This window comes from Elaeis guineensis, chromosome 5, assembly GCF_000442705.2.
Source record: "Elaeis guineensis isolate ETL-2024a chromosome 5, EG11, whole genome shotgun sequence".
NCBI classification, from domain to species: Eukaryota; Viridiplantae; Streptophyta; class Magnoliopsida; order Arecales; family Arecaceae; genus Elaeis; species Elaeis guineensis.
The window spans coordinates 3,673,702-3,693,424 of NC_025997.2; the positions used below are offsets into that span (position 1 = coordinate 3,673,702).

A 19,723-nucleotide genomic window follows, 5' to 3' on the forward strand; every position below is an offset into this window, starting at 1 on the left:
GATCGCAATCATACAAGAGTTTTTTGCTATTGGACAGATGCTCGAAGTGTGGAAGTTGATCTTCTGATTCCAAAAAAACATGATGCGTCAGAGCCTATTCACTATAAATCGATCTGCTTATGCACTACTCTATATAAGATCTATGCTAAACTGTTGGTGTGCAAGATGAAGCCCATTCTCTTAGATAGTTCCTACTTATCAATAAAGTACATCCAAATGACAATATTCTAAACCAAATCGTGGTCCCCAACCATAAAATTGATCCTTCTGGACTACACTAAGAGAGTGTTTGATTCGTGATCGAAATCAGAATCCGAATCAGAATATATTGAAATGAAAATCAGAATGATCCAATTTTCTGAAGTGTTTAATTCATGATTGGAATCGAAATCGGAGTGAAACTCCCCTCAATCAAGCAGCTAGAATAAGAATCACCTATTTCCATTCCCATTTCAGACCTCCATTCTTCCTAACCAAGTACCTCCCAAAAGCTTTCTACATCATTAGAGAAAGCTTGATACTTTTTGACTGCAAATTAAAGGAAAAGATGATTGATGACGATTGATATCTTCTTTATGCATTGTCCTCCAGGCCTCCGCAAGGGTGCGGCCTGAGCTCAATCTCCATTAACTGCATGTCACAACGCACCTTTCCTCAACGTTTTACTGCACCAGGAAAAAGCATCGTTATCCACAAATAAAGCATATGCATGAAAGGCCAATCAATCATCATTCCCACCTAAAACAACCTAGTCACCAGCCCCCATCTGAATCGCATTGTGTCCATCAGCTCCCCATTCCAAGCCGCACGGTCAAAGGTAGATAGGTCGGCCTTGCAGAGGCAGAGCAGAAATAGGGTTGGAATTTAATTTTGTCTTTATCCTTCATTGCAAACCAAACCATCCTGGCGTTCAGCTTCCAGGCTCAGGGAACTTCTTGCTGTTGGGACAATCTTGTCCAACCAATCAGAAATTGTTAGTAAGCAAAAAAAGTTATGAATCCCTGCAGGCATAAGGATTGCAAACATTGTCTTTCCATAAAGTGCTGGGTTGGTTGATGTTGAATCTTGATTATTGGAAGTGAATTCTTAAACCACAAGAAAGGGTTAAGAGAATGGAATGAACACCACAAAAGTTTAAACTAAAGCAAAAATTCTCCAGATGTTCAGCACGACGTGAAAGGCTTCATAACCAATACAAAAAGCAGGAGAGTACTCGATTAACTTGTACAAAAATTTATCTGCACCTTTGAACAAGAACATGCAATTCAGTCCAAAAGGTTGATTTCCTCTTTCAGCATTCTGAAATAGATCAAACTCTCCATTCTATCCAGACTGTTAAAGGCTATCAAAAATGCCCTAGAACATGTAAATACCATCATACAGTCTTTCAGAAAAATTATTGTCACTAGACTTATAACACACAGCCCAATTACAAGCCAAAATGATGTGGAAAAATCAACATGGACTGCATATCGCGGAGACAGAAGGACCGCAAACTGATAAGGGACAACCAAACTAAATAATGAAAATCATGTAACAACAACCCATGTTACCCATCTAACAAAACTACCAAACTCATGAGATGTAGACCACTAGGATTATCTTATCTATAAGCCATCTCAAAACAGACAAAAGACATAATTAGACCGCTAAGTGACCAGTCAAAAACGGGAGGAAAGGCTTTGTTATCTCTTCCCCCTTTTCTGGCTGAATGACCCTAAAAATACGTGCGTAAAATACTCATAAACTAACAACGAATATTCTTTCCCCACCCACCCCACCCTGCCCCAACCCCAAAAAAAAACAGAAACAAAAAAAAAAAAAAAACAACCACCAAAAAAAAAAAAAAAAAGGCACCTTACATCCAAAAGTCCCTCTGGTTGTCCAAGATTAAAATATCATGCTATTCCATGTTTCTTTAACTTGCTACTGTATCAGGTTTTTCTTAAAATTTTCTTTTCCTATCTCTTGGGGACAAAAAGATTTTATTTTTCTTAAAACTGAATTTGCTTGATTAATTGAGAATAGGAAAGTGGAGTTAGACAGTCCTCACAATGAAACAGAAAATGCTAAGCAAAATTGAAGAGATGTTGTTCGATATGTCATTAAATTATGATGACAATGATAGAACAGCAGCCACCAAGCCTTTCCCAATAACTAGGAATGGGATGTCAATTGGAAAAAAAAGGCAAAAGTTGGCTACAGTGTTAGTTGCAATGTCAAAGCAGTGGTAATGAGACCAACAATAGGTTAGAAATTGAACCTATGCTTGACCTCATCCATACTTGATTTTCTGATCACAACAGGACAAGATGGGCATGCTACAGAAATTTTACAGTGAATCTATCTTTCCATATGGTTTTGAATCCACATGTACACCAGTGTTGTGACAAGATGGGTGTGCTATAGAAATTTTACAGTGAATCTATCCTTCTGTATGGTTTCAATCCACATGTACACCAGTAGGCCTCATAACTCCTAGAAGAGTCCAAGTATTGTCCTGCCTAAACAGCATAACTAAAACCTTACATGCTGACCTTCAGAAATGGATATTGAAATTCAATCATATTCTACAGAATAAATGTCACAATTTCCAAAATTATTTGTTTCACAACATTCCATATCCAATGTCTCAATAATTTCCTATTAATAACTTTGTAGGTCCACTGAGGTAAAAAAAGAAGCAACTTCATAGGAAATAAGATAGCTATGAAACTTCATTGATCAACTTATGCCTGCATGTTTAACATGTGCAAGTCCCTTATTTGTGTGCGAATGATTGTAAGGCGATCAAAGCATTAAGCTTTACAAGAACTAAATTTTTCAAATGGTTTTTTACAATTCAAGTGACAATGAAGAATTAAAACAAGTAATGCCACATTTCAGCCTCTTTTAAATGAAACTGGATCTTTTGGAATAAACCAGCTGGTTATATCTAAAACTAAAATAGCATAATAGTAATCATTTTAGTTGCAGTTGGCCATATATATTGGTTCCAGGAAATATTAACTGACACTTCAGATTGATAGGTAGCCAGAACAAGCCCTAAAACTGAAACATTCAAGCCACACAGGTTGTTTTACATGTCTTGACATGGTTTATGAAGCAGCGAGCATGACTTTCTTGACAGGGAGACATGAAAACAAACATCCAGTGCATGTCATGCACTGTGTATGTTTGTCTAGACATATGTTACATGATATTGATAACATAAATGTTGGTTAGAATACTTAAAGCTAATACAGAGGGCTACCCTTGTACCAAGGAGGTAAGGAAGCACAACCTATAAATTCCAGAAGGGGTCCTCTCAAACTTGTGAAAATTGTCTGAGATGTCATTCCTCTGGTATAAGGCTTCATCATCTAGCCACCAAGCCACAAAAAGTTTCTCAAATGCTAGGATTTTCCTAAACCAACCAGGAAGAAAAAGGATACTTAAAATAGGTTTAGGCTCCAACATCAGTTTCTCGAATTCAACATGGTGAACCCCCATTGACAATCACATGGCACCTATGAATGCATAAGCATGATATATTTTCCAACTACCTTATAATTTCCAAAACTGACCTATCAGAATATATACATATATATATATATATATATATATGTATATATATATATATATGTATATATATATATATGTATATATATATGTATATGTATATATATATATATGTATATATCTATGTATATGTATATATATATGTGTATATATCTATGTATATGTATATGTATATGTGTATATATCTATGTATATGTATATGTATATGTGTATATATCTATGTATATGTGTATATATATCTATGTATATATATATATATATATATATATATATATATTTAAAAAGAAACAGATAACATCATTTATAACCAGCAAATTAACAATTTGAAGACAAACAAGCAATTAAAACACTGAAACGCAGAAGAGCGGAGACATAGAAGATTGAAATCATATAGAAGCCAACATCATATCATATATAATATTCTAGTATTCCCTTTGCACGCTTAGAATCAGTCAATATAAGCCACCAACCGGCTCCAAATAGACAAGTATGCAAAGCATAAGTAATTCAAATTAACATCATTCTTTGTGGGTTATATATCTCACCACAACAGAAAGCCTCCTTTTCCATAAAGACGAGTAAATAGCGCAACAAATATTTCCTGCATAACTACTTTAAAAAAAAAAAAAAACCGCAACAAATGGAAACTCAATAGAGGAACTCCGCAGGTGGTGTTTGTATTCTCTTTTTTCTGATGTTGTATACCCCAAGTGATCATTAGACCCCATCATCCCAAGAAAGCAAGCAAGAATGCGAAAAGAGATTAATCTATAAAAGAGACGGGGTTCACGTCTTTAAAGGCATCGGATATGATTCGGCTTGGGAGGAACCTGATAAAGTCGATCGGTAATTCAATCGTTTCCATCTTTTTCTTGGCTCAATTCCCCAAATTTTTCCTTGAAAGCGTCTTGCTTCTGCATCCACATCATATGTGCCTGCAAAAATTTGTGGCGGGTACCAAAAAAAAATGTGAGATCGTTCAGTTCAGCAACGGATAGGATCATTGAAAGGGATGAGAAATCTGGAAGTATTTGGGGCTAAAGGGAGGAGAACAACCTGTAGACCGGCCGCCCACACAACGAGAAAGGAAGCGATCCAGAACTTCTTCTCCTTCAAAATCTTCGACGCCTCCATCGCTTTCCTAAATCAAAGCCTAAATTGGACGCAGGACGCGTCAGAATTAGGCGACGACGACGGCTAAAACCCTAGCTACAGCAATAGTTTTGAAACAAACTCCAGAAATGGCGAGTGGCTGGAGCTCTTTACCCCACTTGATCTATCGGGGATCAGACGTGCCGGAATAAAGCATTTATAAGGGATCATCCAAGAGGCGGAATAATAAACGGTGTTTCCTATTGCCGTCCACCAGCTGGCAGCTGCTCTAGCCTCTGAAATACAGCATTTGTTTTAAATACCCAAGGTTTAATTATTTTATTTTATTTTTAGAGTTTTCATTATTATCCTAAATTTCAAATCGTTATCACCATATTATTGAATGTTTAAAATATTATAATTTTTTTTAACTATTATTCTCATCTAAAATCACGATAAAAATAGTCACATATTATTACATGACACTTAATGAAAACTGATGTGGCATGAAATTAACTAACATAGGATCTTAAATTCCTTCTTCTCTATTTTTTTTCTTTTTTAGTTAAGATTTAAACTCTTTTCCTCTTTTCCTTCTCTACTAGCTAGGATTTACTCTTTCTTTCCCCCTTTTCTCCTCTTTAGCTAGGGTTTCTATTTTCATTTTCCTTTATTTTCATCCATCATTATCTTTTCTCAAATCCGCACCATTTGTACCCTTCTTCTAGATGTTTAGAAAAGAGACAAATATATGAACTTAACATAGTTGAAAGAGTTTCATAACTTCGATGGACTATTATGTAAGAGAGATTTACTTTTCACATATATACTTCATGAAAATGACTTGCTTCTCAAGAGTCATTGGGAGTACAATGGTAGACTTGGTGGTAATAATGAAGATGGCTTGATGGTCTGGTGGTCATGATGGAGGTTTTGGAGTTGATGATAGTAAAGATAGAGAGATTGATAGTGGTAGAGGAGGTGGTGTGGGATTTTAGAAGAGCTAGTGATAGAGAGAAAAAAGATGAAATAGAAAGTAAATACCCTGGTTAGAAAGAAAAAAAAAAAAGAAGGAAAAAGAGTTTATATAAGTTCTATACTTGCTATTTTATTTCGTATCAGCTTCCATTATATATCAAGTGACAGCACATGGCTATTTTTCCATCATGACTGTTAGATGGACGTAGCAACTAAAGAGAAATTATAATATTCTAAAAGTTTGATGACCTAATTATAACGAATTGGAGTTCAGAATAAAATAAAAATTTTTAAAAAATTTTTATTTTTAAAATAATTAAGTCAATACCTAATGATAGAAGTTAGTTTAAAAGAAAGTCAATAGCCATGCATCGAAAATTTTGATGAGAATTTGGGTACATAACATTTATATAATAAAAATCAGCAGTCATGTGCTATTTCTTTTGCCCTAAAAGCCGGCAATTGCATAAATGTCATGCATCAAACTAACCAAAAGAACAAAATGTTATGCATCAAAACTAATACACACATGGATGGCTCGATTCAACTAATTTTCTAATAGTCTGGAGACTATTACTCTGTCCAATCAAACAATTGATTTTTTTTTTTTTTTTTGATGGTTGGCCTGAGCATTAAATTAGAAAGTCATGCTAAGGAAGCTTTAATACCCTGGGTTGCTAGCTTGCCACTTTTCTTGGGCTTGTTTGTTAGGCGGTGCCCTTCCTTTTTTTGGCATCGAACAGAGGGGGAGAAAATCTCCTGTTCCAATGTTTTCCTAGAACAGAACCTCCCCTCTCTTCTTTCCCTTTTTGCATTCTCTCTCTCTCTTGCTCTCTATCTCTCTCATACTCTCCTCCCTTTCCCGCTCTTCCCCACCACAACATCTCTTTTTTTCTCTCTTTCTTTCTCTTTTCAACTTCTTCCTCTTCTCCTTTTCTTTGGGTGGTTACTGCTTTGGTTTGCTTCTTCAACAGAGTAGGTAAGTCCTAAACACTCTTTGTATTTAGCCGATTTCAATTATGAATTAATTAGTAGATGGTTGGGATGGCAAGAGAGATAAAGGTAGGAAACTTTAAGCATTGGGACAGAGGAGAATTTGGGTGGGGAAAAGACTATTAAGGGAAGAAAGAATGTTAATGGGAAAAGGATTTTAAGAGAAGAAAAAAATGATTTGGAGAGGAAGATGCTAAGTCTTAAGGGTGGATTGATTCTGTTCTATTTTAATCTACAAATTTAATTCCCTAATAGTTGAGCAATTTAAGTTAAAATTTTAAACAGGGATTATTAACTCATCATCAACTTGAGAGCAAAATTTAGAAATTTTTAAATGAGTTTTGTTAGGATAAATAATTAGTGGATTAGAGCTATAGGGAGGAAAGGATGAAGAAAATGTTCTTTTACCATCTCTTCTCTTTCTTTCTTCTTTTCCAAGACAATAGAATTTGAGAATTTGGGGACTTATGAATTTTAAAAAAATATTTAGAAATTAATTTAAAATATTGATGTGGCTTTGTGATATATTTGTGAACTTTGAATTATCAAATCCCGAGGAACCCCAGCAGAATGATCAATCGTTAATTGTTGATATCTTTAATGTAAGTAATATTTATATTTTATAATTAATAAAAATTACATAAAAATTTATATCATCTCTTTGATATGATATCAATGGCTTTAATTGCATTTAGATTTCATCATGCATAAATTTTTTATAATTATGAATAATTGAATAGTAATTTAAATTTTATAAATTGAAATGAATGATATTATATACTATGATCGGATCATGATTGATAAATCATAATTATTGTCAGTTGAAATATATATCAGACTGTATCAAAGCTGCACCAAAATTGTATCGAAACTATATCCAAAAGAAGAGAAATACATAAATTATTTATATATTTATTGATATATGTATCACTTAACTCTCAGTATTATTGTATTTGATGTCTGGACTTGAGTACTTGAGATCCCCACCATGGGTGCAATTGTTGATTTAAGATCCCCACCATGGGGGTAATCGTGGACTTGAGATCTTCACTATGAGGACAATTGTGGACTTTAGATCTCCATCATTGGGGCAATCGTGGATTTGAGATCCACATTGTAGGCGCAATCATGGTGATATTTGAGCTGTAGGGATATAAATATGCTGCAATAAAGATTGTAGAGCTAAAAAAATTGGATATCCGTATTTAATTATGGTATTATGAAATTGAGTATATAATAGACTTTTATATTCTCCATTGATTTCAATGTTTTTGATGGCTAGCATATGATTGTGATGGAATATCATTAATTGCATGATTTTGATACTAATCAGATTGATATCATATATTGTGTGATTCATTTGAGTTGCATATTAATATAATTTAAATCTGTTTTATAAATGCATCTATTACTTATCGAGCTATGAAGCTTATCAATCTTCATCATTTGTTTTCAGATTCAGTGACCTAATTTTGGGATCAGACATCAGTATTTTGAGATTTGTGTATAGAGATAAGATTGGTCTGTAGAAGATGGATAGTTCTTTGAGTCAGTAAAAGCATATTGATGTTTTGTACAAAACTGATGTGGAATACTATAAAGATTAAAGCTAAAAATATCAAATGCAATATTAGTTGTTCTGATAATACTATTGTCTGTGCGAATAATATATTATCTTTTATATTATATTGAAGTGCTTGTCCGATGAGATGCCTTACATATCTATAGGAACAGTTCTGAGATAACTGTTCACATTTCAATTTTATTTTTTAAAAAATTCGAGATCGGGGCGTGATAGGTAAGATAGGTAAAGCAATGCTAGCTACTTGATCAACGATTATTTAGGATTGAAAAATATAAATGACATTAAAGGCATTAAAAACTCTACTTGCCTGGCTTGCAAAGTGGTCAATATGATTGCTAACAATTCTTCTTAGATGGGGATGCATGCTCCAGGGACCAGAAAAGAACTTGGCTTTCATGTTGAAAAAGAGGAAAAAATCACCAACCAAGCATAATGGAGTATGTTGAAAAACTAGTTTCTAAATAAGCATCAGTACTAATGAAATTAGGGGAACAGAAACATAAGAAATACAATTTGGACGCTCTTGTTATGGAGGTAATCTTCCAGATAAGCATCAGTACAAATGAAAGAGCGGAACAGAAACAAAAGAAATACAATTTGGATGCTTTTTTTTTTTTACGGTGGTAATTTTCCTGATAAAAACTGGGACAGCTTATCTCTCAGAATTAATCCACTCTGGTCAGCAAAATGGCAAAATTGTTGCTTGTAACTTGGATCATGCTGATGACCAAATGGCATCTCATCCCGCAGTGCATCTTCTAGGTCGATGACAATATTGTGCAGCAAGCAGCAAACAAGAATTATTCTAGGCAGCCGATGCTTATCAGGTCTCCACATCGCCCCTTGAATAATTTTCCAAGTATCCTTCAGCCTAGCCAATGCCCTTTGTGCCACCATTTCAGTTGCTGAATGCTGCCTGTTAAACTCAGTTTTTGAGTCTGAAAGATCCTTTCCTTGGTAAGGAGTGACAAGCCAAGGAAGAAGAGGAAACCCTGCATCTCCAATTATATACTCTCCCAATTCTGACCCATCTGAAAGCTCTAGCTTCTTCCCATTAAGCCTCAAACCTTTCTCACATAGTTTGAAGAAATCCGAGTTCTGTAGCACTAGGAAGTCATTCATGCTCCCTGGCCAGCCAGTGACAATGTCCCGGAACCTCATTTCAGGGTCCACAATAGCCTGTAAGACCATGCTGTGGTTCTTCTGATGATCAATCCATACCTTGTTTAAAGGGTCTGCTGAAGGTTGGCACATCATGATGTGGGTGGTGTCTATGGCACCACAGCAGTTCGGAAGGCCCTGTTTCTTTTCAAATTTGGACTTTATTATTACCATTTCTTCAGAAGTGGGCCACCTGAGGTGATGGATACCTCTCTCTTCCATGGCCTCCACAAACCGCCAGGTCACTTGGGCAACAGTTGATTGATTCATCCCAAACAACAAGCCTACATTTGATAGGGAGTCACCAGAGCATAGCCTTCTTAAGGCAACAGCTACCTGGTCTTCTACAGAGAGAACCTTGCCATCAGTGCAAGTAAAGAATGTAGTTTTGGCCAATAGATCTTCCCTCACCAATGAGCATATGTAGTTAAAGGTTTTTCTTGAGATCTTGAAGATGCACTCAAATTTGTTCAGCTCCTTTGATAAAGATTGGGGTCCTGAGAAGGCGTGAGAAATATAAGCAAACATTAACGAGCAAAGTATTTTAAGAAAACTCAATATCCTGTCTTACAAAAATTATTTAGCAGTGAAGAATATTACTGCCACCAGAAAGACGCATGACTTCCATGCAAAGACAATCAAACTGAAAAAGTGAAAATGTGGACCTTTGAATTCTATGTGAAAGGAGAAGCACCATGAGCCAACGTTTGCAAATGAATGAACTATTTTGCAAATGAAATGAACTATAGGTAAGTATGATTTATAAGGTGATATCCCCACCTTGCCACTTGAGCCAGAGGGCAGGGTTTCGATTCTGGTTGGAGTCAGCCCCTCAGGTTGGGTGGGCATGATGTAGAAAAAGTTGGGGAGCATCCCCTTGTAATATCCAAAAATGAAAGGATTTTATCAGGTGATATCATGAGGCAGTCCTGTGATTCAATGTGAATTTTGTTTTCCTCATTAGTTTCAAATTTAATTTTCATTCTCGTTTTCAAACTGATGTTTCATCACAAGGACAAAAATGAGAATGAGAATTGAAACTAATCAGGAAAACAAATTCACTTTCCCTGATGATGTCATCACAAATATAACTGAACTAGCAAATAAAAACTTTTTGAAGTTGAAGACCAGCTCAGCTGTTCACTCATCAGAATGGAAGGCCTTCCAAATAAATCAAAAAGACTGCCATTCATTTCCAACCAAGTCTTTCATCAGCGAATTGATACATAATTATTCTGAGAGATCACATCCTTCATTTATCCTTCTAGCATTTTCAATTCAGATGCAGACTAGTAAAATATACATGAGAGAGAAACAGATCTGTTGCGAAATCCCAATACTACATGACCGAGATTGGCAACATTCTTATGGAAATGCATCAACAATTTCTATGCAGGTATTACTTTATGTGATCATCAAGATAATTTAAATGAATGAAAATTCAGTGAGGCAGAAACAGAAGCAGCTTTATTGTGTCTATCAAAAGTCAAGGTTTACAAGGTAAATTGATGACTAACAGACTGTAGGCAGCAGGGCCTCTAACCTCTTAAGCACTGTTTGGTGAATCTGTGGATGTTATAAGCTTCTTATGGAATGATTAAACATATTAAAAACTTTGGATTGCATAGTTATATCATAAATCATCATAGCTTCTCACATACATATTGATGTTTAGCTTTCCTCAAATCAAATCTAAATTGTATATAGTGTAAAATGTGCCACTTTTTAATTATAGGATTGTGAACATGTATAATCAAGATCTACCATTACGCATTCATGTGACTCAAGTTTCGATTAAGATTTTAGTTGGGATTTGACACACTTAGTCCTTAGATTGTAGGATTTGTACCAGTAACTTGATGGATCCTGTAGGACACAAATAACCAAAAGCATACAAGGAATGCAGCTATTTGTGCTGTAAATGATGGCTTACAATTTATACACTCTGCCACTCACTGCAGCCATGTATATAATAGTTAATGTCTTGACTAGCGAACATCTTGACTAAACAAATTTCTTAAATATGTAAAACAGAACACAGTATTTGACAATGATGCTTTTCTTAGCATCTAGTGTGTGATCTTCAACAATCAGCACATGGTAAGCCCGACCTAAGAATGCTAGATTTCGTTGTTCTATAGGCACTCAAGATCTATAGATCAAGAAGCAAGATGCATGAAGGCAGAAGATCTAGCATGATATAGACAAGATGCTTGCCACTAAGCTCAAAGCAAGAGGCTTCACCCTCAAGGGGTCCAAAGTAGGCCATTGGCATCACTACTAATTAGAGCAGAATATTGAACATGAATTCCCACAGCAGCAGATCCAGAAACAGCAGTAGAATCAAAACCATGAAAATATTTACCATATGATACTAGATATCCATGAAAAATGGATGCAGAACTAAAAAAAATAAATGATAGGAAAAAGAATGTAAATAGATGGCAAAGTGTAATAGTATGTGCAATGAAGAAAGCAGGAAAAAAATGCTACCAGATAATAAATATAAGTTTTGTGCCCATTTGAGAAAATATAAACATAATCCAAGCTCAACAATTAGAGTATTGCAAGAGAAAGAGCTTCTTCTTCTTTTTCATGTAACAACAGAGAGCATTAAACATAAGGAACAAGAATATGAGGAACTGAGAGCATTCTTACGAATACTACTATACAGCACACTACTGACAGACATATAGAAGATGGTATAAAACAGATGAGATAGAGAAAATAAGAAAAGTTGACTCGAACGGTCCAGAAAGCTGAATTTACTGAAGACAGTTTTGACACACCTATTGGGACAATGTCTGCTCAGAGCAGAAGTTGATAGTGCCACTCAAAGTAACACATACGGTTATGTTTCACTGAAGATAGTCCTTTGAAAAATCATAGTACAAGACTGAACTGAACAGAAAAGATAGAGGTCTTGAAAAATCATGAGAATCAATATTTTAAGCATTCGTACAACATCCCAATGTTGGCAAGCAAATGAATGGCGGAGAATTTGTCAAAATGGATATGAGAAGGATGTATTGGTGATGGATGTAATCTTGACAGAAATAAAGTTGTCATATACAGAATATTGTTACAGACAATACAATTTAGCTGAGGTTGAGAAGGTGAACACAAAATGTTAGCTTACCTGAAAATAGTGGAAACTGAATCAGGTTCCAGCAAATTTTATATTTGATGCAGGCAACTTGAGGAAAAGACATATTCAAAACCAATCAAGATGGAATACTTTTGAGGGTTTTTAAATATCTTGAAAAACTGTGGACAATTGTCTCTGTTTTGCAACCTTAAAAAAAAACTTTGAGCTGCTTTTCTTATCCATAACTATTTTGTATGACAACCACAATGTAAGCAAGTCAAAAGCTCCATATCAAAGAAGACTTTGTACATAATGCATCCATGCCTCCCATCAGTCTACTAAATAAACAAATATCCGAGTATCTGAAATCCATCATGGTCAAACATGAACTCAAATCTAACAAACATACTATATGAACATTCATTTTCCTCATTCTTTATCATCCACTAAGCTCTAGCCTCTAGATATCCTTTGGCTTTATTTTGTTTTGAAAATAATTGAACAAGGATAAACCAGTAATATACACACCCCTCCACCACCACAAACAGAAAAAATCATCTTTCTATCCTATAAGCATGATATGGAAATTGAAACTTACATTAACACAAATGATAAGCCTCATCTCTGTCTATTAGGAAATTGCTCTGTGATTCTACTGGACTATTGTCTCCTATCCTACAAAGAGAACTCCCGGGTCAAGTGTTTGCATCCCCCGCCCCTCCCCCCAACCCCAAAACCCATTGAACTGGCCAACATTCAATGCTTAATCTTCCGAGTCATCTTTTACCTTCCATGTAGTGGTTCAACAATCTCATGTAATTCTCCCTTACTTCTCACCCTTATACTGCTTTCTCCAAGCTTCATCTACTAATTTGCAAAACTAACTGCATAGTTTTAGCACATATCCACCTAAAATACCTCATCTCGTTTGGCATATATATGTATGTCCATGGTACCACTTAACTTCAGTGGTGCGACTTGCAATAAAATTTGGTCAAAAAGTTATCTCATAATATTTCTTTCCTGGTCTCAGCGGCATCTTAGAATTGTTCAATTCCTAATGGAGATGTTCTCATCAGTATAGTCAAAGTAATCTGTCTTGTGAACAGATGGTCCCTAAGTTCTACATGGGAATTATGGAATATCAAAATGCTCACCACTCACCAGTCTAAACAAACAAAGTGTAATCTACATTATATGATAAAGGGAAGAAATTTATAGCCTGACTTGTTTGCAACCCACAATCACATATAATGAAACACCTAGAAGAGCATATTCATGGTGCCTGCTGATCTAAACAAACAGAGAGTATTAGCATCAGCATTATATGGCAAAGCCAACGTGAGCAAGAATTTCATACTCCAATTAGCTCTCACCCTGCAATCACATATAATAAGAAACCTAACAGACCATAATCTTAATACCACAAAAACTAAACAAATGCAGAGAATCGGCATCTTCCATATGTGGCAAAGCCGAAATTTGAGCAAGAAGTTCATACCCTAGTTGGCTCCCATCCTGCAAAAAATATGATGGAAAACCTAGAAAGGTACGATCTTGACACCAGTGATCTGAACAAATGCTGAGCATCTGCATCCGCATCATGTTACAAAGCCAAGATTCAACCATGAAATTCGCACTCTAAATGACACCCTCCAGTGATCAAACCAAATTTTAATCATCTAAAAGGCCCATCAATATCAACAGTAAAGGCAGAGTTCTTCGGTGACATTAGTCATCTAGATGCCAAGTTGCAACTGATTGATCCACTAGTCCTTCCTGATTGCATAGTGTCATGGCTTGTTCTAGTTCCAGTTTAAAAAAACAGGATTTCTCTGGACAAGAGATGAACTGTCTCTCCAAATTGTACCGACCAGTCACGATTGCAGAGAGGACAATCACATCAGACCATATCAGTACACAAAAAGGATTTTTGATACAGACCCGTACCAATGCATTCACAGAAACACCGTCACAAAAACATGGAGAATCTAACACACACACACACACAAAAAGAAAAGAGAAGGAAAGAAATCATCCCGTCTCGGAGATGACAACACTATGCAAGTGGTCAACCCCGTCAATTTCAATAGCAGCAAGCAAATGCTAAACAACAGCAGAATAACGCAAGCACACCAAATAAACAGATAGTAAAAGGCGGACACAAAGAAGGAGGAAAGAAAACCTGCAATCCTTCTTGAGAAACCATCCCACCAATCTCCAGGCTCCTGCCCCGAATCCATCGGCTCCGCGGCGGCCGCATACCTCTCGGCCTTCTTTTCGGCCCTCTTCCTCCTCTTGAACCCTCTTACGGGTCCCATGAGAACCGACTCCAAGTCTCCAAACCAGAGAGAAGAAGCCAAGTCAAAAGCTCAGGCAACCCGCAGACAAGAGACAGAAAAGATCAATAAAGAGAGGAGGAATCGAAAGGAGGGGAAGAGAAGCCAAGAACCGTCATTCCAAGGCCAGATTCCACTCAAGAAAGGGAGGAGAGGAGAGGGAGGTAAGGGGAGAACAGCGAAGGTGGAGAGGGTCGGGAGGAAAGCATGCAAGGCTGGTAATAGAAACAGAGAGGAGAGAGAGAAAGGGGGGAAGTCCAGTAGGAGAGGCGGATGGGGGAGTGCCGGTGTTGGGCGTTCGATTATAGCATGCAGACAGGCTGCGTATATGGGCACATTTATGATGCGATAAAGGGCTTGGAGACACTGCAGGTTGGGAAATTTGGTGTGGGATTCTGGACCCAAATTATTACGAAATCTAGAATACTTCCCAAGTTTTTTTTTTTTTTTGATTTGAGAATGCTTTCCTGAGTTACATCAGATATTTTGGGTGTTTCAACCGTTGGTGTATAGTTTATAGTTGTCATAAGTTCTAGGGCCCCCCACCCTTTGCACGGTGTACCTTTTGAAATAAATTTTGTATTTAGAGTACCAATTGGGATAAATAGTAAGGTTAAATACTTGGAGCAAGTGATAAAGCTATTTTCACATTAAAAAAATTAAATGTATAATTATATTTCTTCGACTTGAGCTCAGATCTTCCATCAAAGTTCTTTCGATTAAATCATCCCAAAATCCATTCAAGTGGGTCTTATTGATTCATAGTTGCTGATCTTACCTAAAAGTTCAATCATGTTTGAGCTGAGTTTCAACAAAACGTGAGCCAGAGAGGATTCAAACACAATAAAACCAGCTAGATGATTTCTAACTATGTTAGCATGCATCGCAATGCCATTGCATCACCCTTGAGGTGTCGTAACCCGAGATCGCCGTTGCTTAGCTGGAAGTCAAAAAAAAAAAAAAAAAAAAATCTTCCATCCGATGAAATCAGTGTCTGTTTTTGATTAGGAAATGTAACTGTTCATATCCTATAGAAATGATTCATTAGTCTGAAATGATCAAACCCAGCTTTCGGATCGATGAATTAGTGCGTAAGAAAGATATATAAATGAAGTTAGTGTTCTAAGTCTCAATTTGATATTTTTATAATGGCTAGGTGACACCTTGGGCCAGGATAGGGTCATGAGGAGGATGGTAATTTTCAACCTGGATCCAGCCGCACATTCCAACTCATCTGAAATAAAAGAGTTTGGGCTTGGATTTTTTCCAGCTGGAACGGATCTAGAATATCAGATATGGCTGATCTATGCTCTGGAATCCATGGTTTAGAACTGGACTCCAACTCATTCACCAACCTCAGAGGATTCATATGCCAACTTGGAAAGGAATGACAACATTGGCGTGGAATAGCAGGGTTGTTTTTATAATTTCAGTGCATCATCACTTGTCGCCGGTCAAGAATTTGGAAATGTCCACTAAATTCTTCAAGTTCTCGAATGTAACTCCAAGGAAGATACTGTTTGATATCTCACTTTCTAGAGTGCTGCATTTGAAAGTTAAAAAAGTTCTATGTTACCATCTGAGCAGGTCAAGCTTTAAAGTACTCGTGATGTGATTGCATTTGTGTGGATTGATTGACCCTCATCATCATACAATATGAACATCGGCGCATCAGCAAAGAGTGCTCCAACGTATTGGCTTTGGATAGAATTCTTTCGAAAGTTTAATCATATCACTTAATTTTGCTACAGCTGCAATGGATCCGTCAACCCAAACCATTTCAATATAACCTGTTATGGTCAATCTCCAACTGCATCTATCGTTAAAAAAAAATATTTATAAAAAAAATTTACATTGATCGAAATTGTGTCTGACAGAGATCCTCCAATATTTAAATCAGTGAAGAGTGATGAACAGCAGATAGAATTTTTAAAAAGACAGAGTATCAATCCAGAAGTATCTTACCAATGCTATTCATTTACCTCTATTTTAAAGTGATTCAGATGTAACCGTCGAGCATGTGGTCCCATTTTTTATAGTAATAAGAGATATTTATCTCGATTATCGAGCCATAATCATGGAGTTAGTGGGTAGTTTATGGCCACTAATGATCATGGCATGTAGTTATTATCCATGATTATAGTATCATATTTATATATTTGGCAGTCGGTCGTTTGACAGTCAGTCATGAACATGATCAGTCGGCCATGACATGAAGATGGTCAGTAGACTATGAAGACGATCAGTCAGCCATGAAGACGGTCAGTCAGCCATGATATGAAGATGGTCAGTTGGCTATGAAGATGATCAGTCGGCCATGAAGATGGTTCGTTGGCCATGACATGAAGACGATCGATCGGCCATGAAGACGGTCAGTCGACCATGAAGACGGTTAGTCGGTCATGATATGAAGATAGTCGGTCGGCCATGAAGACGATCAATTGGCCATGACATGAAGATTGTCCCTCAACTAAGACATGAAGATGGTCCGTCAACTAAGACATGAAGATGGTCGGTTGGCCATGACATGAAGATCGTCAGTCGGCCATGAAGATGGTAGTCGGTCATGAAAACAGTCAGTCGGCCATGACATAAAGATGGTCAGTCAGTCATGAAGATGGTGCTTCAGCCATGATGACTTAAGTTCAGCCATGATGACTCTGCTTGGATCAGATGACTCTGGTTCAGCTATAATGACTCTGCTTCGGTCAGATGACTCTCATGAGAGCTGAATTCTAAAAGTTTCTTCCTTTCCAGAGCCTCTCCTCTTGGGATCTCTTGGCTCTTTCTATATAGGTATGGAACAAAGGCCGATCTTGAATATGAGAGCCGACATAGAATCAAGGGGAGCAAATCCGATTGTCCCAATAGTTGTCTCCCACTTTCAAGTCCTAGATGGCTTGATGCGTTGGACGATGGGAGTCAGCGTATCTTCTGCTATGACTTCGTATCCCAATTCTGTGATCATTTCAGTTGATAATGAAATTTTTTTTTTATTATTGGACCTTAGTCCGATTTGTAGCCTTCAGTTCGTAGTGAAAGAAATTTTTCTTTGTGTTGTTTTTTTGAATATGATCATCATTCGTCATAGATAATTATTGAATATTTTCTGACTGACCGGAGTTGAGTTGGCATATTCTTCCGTCTGACCATAGTCGAGTCGGCATACTATTCCATCCGACTGTAGTCGAGTTGGCATGTTGTTCCACCCGATCATAGACGAGTCGGCATATTGTTTCGTCTGATCATAGTCGAGTCGACATATTGTTCTGTCCGATCGTAGTCGAGTCAGTATATTGTTCTATCCGACTGTAGTTGAATCGGCATGTTGTTTCAATCGATCATAGTCGAGTTGGCATATTATTCTGCCTGACCGTAGTCGAATCAGCATATTATTCTGTCCGATCATAGTCGAGTCGGCATATTGTTCTATCCGATCGTAGTCGAATCGATATGTTGTTCCTATCGATCATATTCGAATCGGCATATTGTTCTGTCCGACCGTAGTCGAGTCGGCATATTGTTCTGTCCGATCGTAATTGAGTCGGTTTGTTGTTTCGACTGATCATAGTCGAGTCAGCATATTGTTCTGATCGATCATAGTCGAGTCGGTACATGCTCTCCGATCGAAGTCGAGTCGAAATTGTTCTGTCTGACTGTAGTCGAGTTGGCATATTGTTCCGTTCGATCGTAGTCGAATCGACATATTGTTTCATCCGATCGTAATTGAATCAGCATGTTGTTTCATCCGATCGTAGTCGAATCGACATATTGTTCCGATCGATCATAGTCGAGTCAGCATATTCCGTCCGATTGGAGTCGAGTTGGCATTGTTCTGCCATAGAGAAATATTGTTATAGATTATTCTGTTGATCCAGAATATGATCATAAGCCATTCCATTATAGAGGAGTATAGTCATTATTTGAAGGAACTTTTTGAATCATCGATCAGGATCGATTCGTCGTTTGGAGAAGTTTTTCAAATATCTACCCCACAAAGTCTCATCATTTAGTCATTTTGTAGCTTTTTAATTTGACAATCTAGCTTCTGGAGCTTCTACTTGTAGTTGTTCACACGCTGAAAATCCTCTTGGAAAGAACACCTCGGAGTAGAACCTTTGTTGGATGAGGAATGAAAAGAACATCATCATTTTCTTTTATCAGCTTTTTTTTTGGGGGAGGGGAGGGGAATAGGTGGCGATCGGTGCATTGAGAGTGATGGGCTGAGTGGTGTGGCCCATCCCATCGATAAGACTGTTGTCGAGGTTGTGCCACCATCGATTATTAGCTGTATTTGCTGCTGCTAAAAGATGTAGACTGCCTTTGTCAGCATCTTTACTTACTGTACGAAGGCAGCGAATTGTTAATCATCCATGGTGATGATTGGATGCGAAGAACTGGGCTCTACTGATGGAGGTGGGGGATCTTTTCGATGGAAAGATTGCCGGACGGAGTCGGTGAAAATATTCTGGACTCTCATTTTCACCATGATAATTGAATTTTTGCCATGATGATTGGATTTTTTGTCCCTTCCTGGCACGCCAATCTATTACGATCAATCTCTTGTTGCGTCCGTTGTCGGAGAAGAGCACCTGCAAAAGAAGTCCGCACGAATCGAAGTTGTATTCGACGAAAATCCTCCGATGCTTAAGTCAGTGGAGCATGGTAAACAGCAGATAGAATTTTAGAAAAGTAGAGTATCAACTTAGAAGTATCTTACCAATGCTGTTCATTTACCTCCCTTTTATAAGTGATTCAAATGTAACCGTCGAGCACGTGGTCTCACTTTTTATGGCACAAGAGGTAATTATCTCGATTATCGAGCCATAATCATAAAGATAGTGGACAGTTTATGTCTACTAATGATCGTGGCATATAGTTATTATCCATAATTATAGTATCGTATTTATATATTTGACAGTCGGC

The 19,723-nt window shown here is 37.0% G+C and overlaps 2 protein-coding genes across 3 annotated transcripts; both read right to left on the minus strand.

Annotated features, from left to right (window-relative positions):
* Nucleotides 1-303: 303 nt before the first annotated feature.
* On the minus strand, nt 304-4,854 carry LOC105044473 (uncharacterized). Of its 2 annotated transcripts, XR_002164669.2 has the most exons (4): nt 4,618-4,854; nt 4,392-4,496; nt 739-951; nt 304-665 (listed from the first exon to the last, which is right to left on the minus strand). XR_002164669.2 is itself a non-coding variant. In XM_019850408.2 (2 exons), exons 1-2 carry the CDS (start codon nt 4,693-4,695, stop codon nt 4,413-4,415), a joined length of 162 nt encoding a protein of 53 aa, XP_019705967.1. In that variant the 5' UTR covers nt 4,696-4,854; the 3' UTR covers nt 3,951-4,412. The 2 variants fall into 2 exon arrangements, 1 of the variants encoding a protein (XP_019705967.1); XM_019850408.2 differs by lacking the exons at nt 304-665; nt 739-951 and having other exon boundaries at nt 3,951-4,496.
* A 3,780-nt stretch (nt 4,855-8,634) lies between these two features.
* On the minus strand, nt 8,635-15,183 carry LOC105044474 (protein ALP1-like). Its single transcript, XM_010922394.4, has 2 exons — nt 14,644-15,183; nt 8,635-9,867 (listed from the first exon to the last, which is right to left on the minus strand). Exons 1-2 carry the CDS (start codon nt 14,777-14,779, stop codon nt 8,825-8,827), a joined length of 1,179 nt encoding a protein of 392 aa, XP_010920696.2. The 5' UTR covers nt 14,780-15,183; the 3' UTR covers nt 8,635-8,824.
* Between the last annotated feature and the right edge of the window lie 4,540 nt (nt 15,184-19,723).

Coding starts and splice junctions, on each gene's coding strand:
- LOC105044473 (XM_019850408.2), bottom strand. CDS start 4,695: ATGGAGGCGTCGAAGATTTTGAAGGAGAAGAAGTTCTGGATCGCTTCC. Junction 4,497..4,617: donor TGTGGGCGGCCGGTCTACAG/GTTGTTCTCCTC, acceptor AAATTTTTGCAG/GCACATATGATGTGGATGCA.
- LOC105044474 (XM_010922394.4), bottom strand. CDS start 14,779: ATGGGACCCGTAAGAGGGTTCAAGAGGAGGAAGAGGGCCGAAAAGAAG. Junction 9,868..14,643: donor TTTCTCAAGAAGGATTGCAG/GTTTTCTTTCCT, acceptor ACGCCTTCTCAG/GACCCCAATCTTTATCAAAG.